We start from the raw sequence: 6,000 nt of genomic DNA on the forward strand, positions 1-6,000 counted from the left end.
CGAGCACAGTCACATGTATCGTACCCTCGAGCACAGTCACATGTATCGTACCCTCGAGCACAGTCACATGTATCGTACCCTCGAGCACAGTCACATGTATCGTACCCTCGAGCACAGTCACATGTATCGTACCCTGGAGCACAGTCACATGTATCGTACCCTCGAGCACAGTCACATGTATCGTACCCTGGAGCACAGTCACATGTATCGTACCCTCGAGCACAGTCACATGTATCGTACCCTCGAGCACAGTCACATGTATCGTACCCTCGAGCACAGTCACATGTATCGTACCCTCGAGCACAGTCACATGTATCGTACCCTCGAGCACAGTCACATGTATCGTACCCTCGAGCACAGTCACATGTATCGTACCCTCGAGCACAGTCACATGTATCGTACCCTCGAGCACAGTCACATGTATCGTACCCTCGAGCACAGTCACATGTATCGTACCCTCGAGCACACACAACAGCAGTCACATGTATCGTACGCTCGAGAACAGTCACATGTATCGTACGCTCGAGAACAGTCACATGTATCTTGAGCTCGAGCACAGTCACATGTATCTTGAGCTGGAGCACAGTCACATATATCGTACCCTCGAGCACAGTCACATGTATCTTGAGCTCGAGAACAGTCACATGTATCGTACGCTCGAGCACAGTCACATGTATCTTGAGCTCGAGCACAGTCACATGTATCGTACTCTCGAGCACAGTCACATGTATCGTATCCTCGAGCATAGTCACATGTATCGTACCCTCGAGTACAGTCACATGTATCGTACCCTCGAGCACAGTCACATGTATCGTACTCTCGAGCACACACAACAGCAGTCACATGTATCGTACGCTCGAGCACAGTCACATGTATCGTACGCTCGAGCACAGTCACATGTATCGTACCCTCGAGCAGTCACATGTATCGTACCCTCGAGCACAGTCACATGTATCGTACCCTCGAGCACAGTCACATGTATCGTACCCTCGAGCACAGTCACATGTATCTTGAGCTCGAGCACAGTCACACGTATCGTACCCTCGAGCACAGTCACATGTATCGTACCCGCGAGCACAGTCACATGTATCTTGAGCTCGAGCACAGTCACATGTATCGTACCCTGGAGCACAGTCACATGTATCGTACCCTCGAGCACAGTCACATGTATCGTACCCTCGAGCACAGTCACATGTATCGTACCGTCGAGCACAGTCACATGTATCGTACCCTCGAGCACAGTCACATGTATCGTACCCTCGAGCACAGTCACATGTATCGTACCGTCGAGCACAGTCACATGTATCGTACTCTCGAGCACACACAACAGCAGTCACATGTATCGTACCCTCGAGCACAGTCACATGTTTAGGTAAATTCTGCCATCAACTTTTGCGCCGAAGCAGGCCGCGCCCTGCCCGTGAAGTCGCACAGTCCACAACCGGAGCAAATCAAACAAGGCGGCCTAAAGCACTCTCCTTAAACTGCTCCGTAAAGAAATGTTCCACATTAAATTAAAATCCAGAGCAGAGATAGGCTAAATTGCCATACACTCCCTCCGAGTTTGATTGGCTAGGGAACTTAGTTACAGGCATGTGATAGGCAAATTACATTAGAGGAGATTCCAGGTGAATTATTGGTAACTTCGGTACATAAAAGATACTCATCAGGAAGAAGGTTTACTAACTGAAATATCTTTGGATAATAATTTGTCTTTGTTCACCAGTGACCGTTAGAAAATGGGTGGCAGAGCCAGTGCTAACCGTCGGAGAAGAAGATCTTAGAAGGCTCTTTAAAACTTCTTGGTCATTTTCATAGATGGCCATAGAGAATGTGCGCAGTTAAAATAGGCGGGGATGGTTTATTTGCATTGGCTGGTGAGACCTAGTGTTTACAATGCACAATATCATGTATGGGCTAGAACAAGTTTGTACTTTTATTGACCTCTCTCAGTCTCATCCTTGGATTTGACAAGATGCAAGTGTCCGAGGTATGAGCTACCCTAGTAATGGCATTGCTTATAAAGCCAATCCGTGTTATAAATGGTCGTGAAATGTTGTTCAGAAGTTTGGCTGGCGCATGCATTGCAGTGGGCTTGACAGACTGGTATTCTGGTTCAGTGAGGAAAGCAACAGGAAACTACCTCACTCCTGATAGCTGCACCCAACAGCCCAGTTAGGGAATGCTTACGTTGATATTTTTTCATATGTTTGTGACTGACTAATAATGTTCCCTTTCTCTCCTCTGGAGGCATTTTCTGTGACTTCGTGCGTCTGGGTGGCACGGACCAAGAATTTGCAGGACATCAAGTTCAGTAATCCTCGTGGAATTCAGGTCTTTTTCGACTTTGGTGAGCCAATCTTACCCTTTTAACCAGAGAGAAGGCATCCTTGGTAGCGAGTGATGTCACCTTCGACCCGTGCCAGTTTTGGTCGTTTCTAACTCTCCATATAGTTAGAGTTTACTTTCCTGTCGGACTATTCTCAGTCCACGATTTTCCTGACGATTCGTCTTTCAGTTTTACAGTTCGCCCTTTTCATTACGAGAGTTTCTGCTGGGTACAAGTATTGGGTCGTGACTAATGTTCTATAGTGATGTATCTTGGCATTCTTCTAAATGCACATCTAGGTGTACCGATTTCCCAACATATATAGACTGTTTTGACTTTCGTCTATCTTGCTATGAGGGAGGTGCCGAATCTACCATTAGGGCGAACCCAGTCTTCGAGATACCAGGAAAGATCAACTCTCCCAAGCGTTCACTGACTGGCTGTTCAAAGGGATTTTCCGGGGTTCATGTTCTCGAAGTTCTTGGTCCAGCCATATGATATCTGCAGTCCTGTCTTCACCGCTGTGTTATGTAGGACGTAGACAGCAGTGACAGTTTTCTGAGAGTTCTTTGCTAGGATCGCAGCGCCACCTTTATAAGCCAGACTCTTGATTTCCATCTTTGTACACTCGGCTCCAATGGTGACCGTTTATATTCTTTTTTCGTTATTTTAACAGGCTTGTGTGAATTTGTTATGCACCGGGTTGATAAAATGTGTGGGAGGCCCTGTCCTTGCATCCGCGTATTGATCCTGGAACTCATGATAGCTCTCCTCTGAATTTCACCTGGATCTTGTGTTTGTGAGAATTTGCTCAATGAGGTAGTGCGTGTTCTCATAGCAGTGTTTGTGCTCCTGGCCAGTTTTACGTGTGGAACTGTTTTCTGGTTTTTTATTTCTGCTTGATGCAAGTACGTCCTTGACGAAATACTCCCAACCGTCCGGTCCGGCTTGCTCAATACATTGTCTTACAGAATTCCGAAGGGTAATTTGTAGGCTGCTGGAAGCACACATATGCCGTGGTAGTTGTTAATTTCTCTGTAGTCTTTTTTCAAACGGATGTGTTGTAGCTGGTTTCAGACATCAGGTATCCTGCTGGCATCCCTGCAGTTGACCAAGATCTCATTTATGGCCTTGATGATTCAAGTTTATAAAGAGCTTGCGCAATGATGCCATCTTCTTTGGGCACCCTTAGTTCTTGAGGCGATTGATTAGCTGCACCATCGGTGGTTGAGATGGCAGGTAGATCTCTCGCGGATATTCTGTGTGTAGCCCGTCCAGAAACTATTCGCTGTTAAGCAAATTATTGAAGTCGTTCACCGGAAGTTTCACGTTCCCACGATTTCAGGTGTCCACCTTAGCTTTCCTGTTCTTTAAATAAGGACGTGGGGGATTACAACCGGAGAGATCTTGTTTGCATACTCGGCAGAATTTCCTCTGTATTCTTCGGCCAATTTTCCCAGGCTTCATGGATCGTGAAATGTCTTCACAATCCTGATGGCCTTGCTTGACGGTCCCGGCACTGCTGTGAAAATTTCACAGTCTTCCTGCCACCTGTTCTGGTTCGATTTCATTCAAGCTGTGGCACGTTCATCAGCCACCCATTCACATTCAATATTCTGTCACCAGGGACGTTGCTTCCTTCAAGGTTGCCCGAGGTTAATGGTGCTTTTCCTTACGGCGAATTTCAATTGCGCCCAGTCACTAAATTCTCTTCGCAAAATATAATTTGTAAACTGCATTATTCCCATTGTTTTGAACGTACTGAGAATCAATTCTCGGTTCGGCTAAGTTAGTGGGTATTTGCCGCAAAATTGTACAACCTACACAATACTATTAGGCGCTCACTTTTGTTGGTGTCGCAATGCAACGTTCTATCATGTTTCTTTCTCACTTGGTGTTGAAGTCGCACACGAAGATTAAAGTGGAATACCATCGTGGAACAACTGCCGCACCGCTGACGATTGACATTCTGAATTGTGGCACTGAGACACTTTGGCTAGTAGATGTGATCGTGTTACGAGGACGTGTTTGTTGTTCTGTCTCAAAAGCCACATTGTCGTGAACTTTTACCGTTTAAACATGACTTCAGTTACTTGAGATTGTCAGCGGAAAAAGTCTAATGGCCTAAAATTTGCGATGTGTTTTGTTTTCAGTTTTGTTTTTATGATTTTATATAACTCCAACCTACTCCGTACAATGAGTTCGGGATCACCAAAATCCGAACGACTGAATACGTCACAATTGGTTGACGGAGATTAGATACTCCCTTAGGTCGTTGTTTACCATCGTATAGCAATTACATAGGGTATTTGCGAGGGGTGAATCACACCATTTAAAACACTGTGGGGAAAGGCCCTATGTAGCGTTGGACAACATGCAGAGTACATTTAACGTGTAATTCCATTAATGATATACGTACGTTTTAATGTGTTTAGAATAATAGTGGTACCTATAATAATTTCTTTATGAAATCTTAATTTTTTTCAGTGTTGAGAATGTTGCAGTATTGACCGGAGGACCAACTCATCCTTGCCCTAATTGTTGTAAGAAATACAAAACCAGAAGTAGTCTCAAACGCCACATGCTCTCCCATACTGGGGAACGACCATATTTTTGCAATTTATGTGATAGGAGGTTCTTAAGAAATTGTGACGTGTTAAGACACATGCCTACTCATTCTGAATTACGACCGTACACCTGTACAGTATGCAATAGTACCTATACAACGAAGCGTAACCTAATCAGGCACTCGATCACACATTCTGAGAAAAAGCTATTTTCCTGTGATATATGCAGTAAGGAGTTCCTCACGCGTGCTTATCTTAAGAACCATCTGGTTACTCATTCTGGAGAAAGGCAATACTCCTGTGCATTATGCACTAAATCTTACACCAGAAAGCATAGCTTAATTACACACTCGTTTTCACATTCTGGAGTAAGACCATTTTCTTGTAACATATGTGATAAGAAGTTCCTCAGTAATCATGGTCTAAAAGATCACACACTAACTCACTCCGGAGAACGGTCCTTCCTTTGTAATCAATGTGGGAAGACGTTTCCCAGAAGATCAACATACAACACCCACATTACATCTCATTGTGCCAATAGGCCATTCGTTTGTAATGTGTGCAATACCACCTTTCCCAATAAGTATATTCTTGCAAACCACCGGTTATCCCAATGTGGAAAAGACCAATTCCGTTGTGATGTGTGTCTTAAGACCTTTTCTTCCAAGCCTTATCTTATTGAACACCTACGTATTCATTCCGACGAAGGTCTCCATAAATGTGATCTGTGCAAGTCTCTATTTAACACCAGGTCTTCTCTTGAGCAACACAATTTAACTCACTCAGGAAAAAGACTTTTTGAATGTAGTAAGTGCGATAGGAGATTTTCCAGGAAGGCTCAACTAAGAAATCACATGTTAACTCACTTAGATAAGTACAATTTAATTTAATTTGCTTAATAGCACGCAGTTGAAACATGTTTGTGTAATACCTCTGTTGTCCTCGTCAAAATGAGTCGGAGGACGTTTATCCTGGACAAAACCTCCTACCTGACTGAGGTGATGTCCTGTGTGCAATATCTAGTTCTCTGTAGAGCATTCAGTGTTCTCTGTTGTATTCTCACCTTTTCTGAGTTCCGGTGCTTTTTAAAGTATATTTCCACTA

At 44.2% G+C, this 6,000-nt stretch overlaps 1 protein-coding gene across 1 annotated transcript in view; it reads left to right on the plus strand.

Moving 5' to 3' along the window:
* The window catches only part of LOC136874642 (zinc finger protein 343-like), a 243,509-nt gene extending 238,271 nt beyond the window's left edge, over positions 1 to 5,238 (plus strand). The window contains exons 6-7 of the mRNA XM_067148268.2: positions 4,817 to 5,043; positions 5,126 to 5,238. Coding sequence (XP_067004369.2) covers positions 4,817 to 5,043; positions 5,126 to 5,238 — 340 coding nt within the window. The remainder of the gene's footprint in view (positions 1 to 4,816; positions 5,044 to 5,125) is intronic.
* Positions 5,239 to 6,000: the final 762 nt, after the last annotated feature.

This window comes from Anabrus simplex, chromosome 5, assembly GCF_040414725.1.
Source record: "Anabrus simplex isolate iqAnaSimp1 chromosome 5, ASM4041472v1, whole genome shotgun sequence".
In the NCBI taxonomy this organism is placed as follows: Eukaryota; Metazoa; Arthropoda; class Insecta; order Orthoptera; family Tettigoniidae; genus Anabrus; species Anabrus simplex.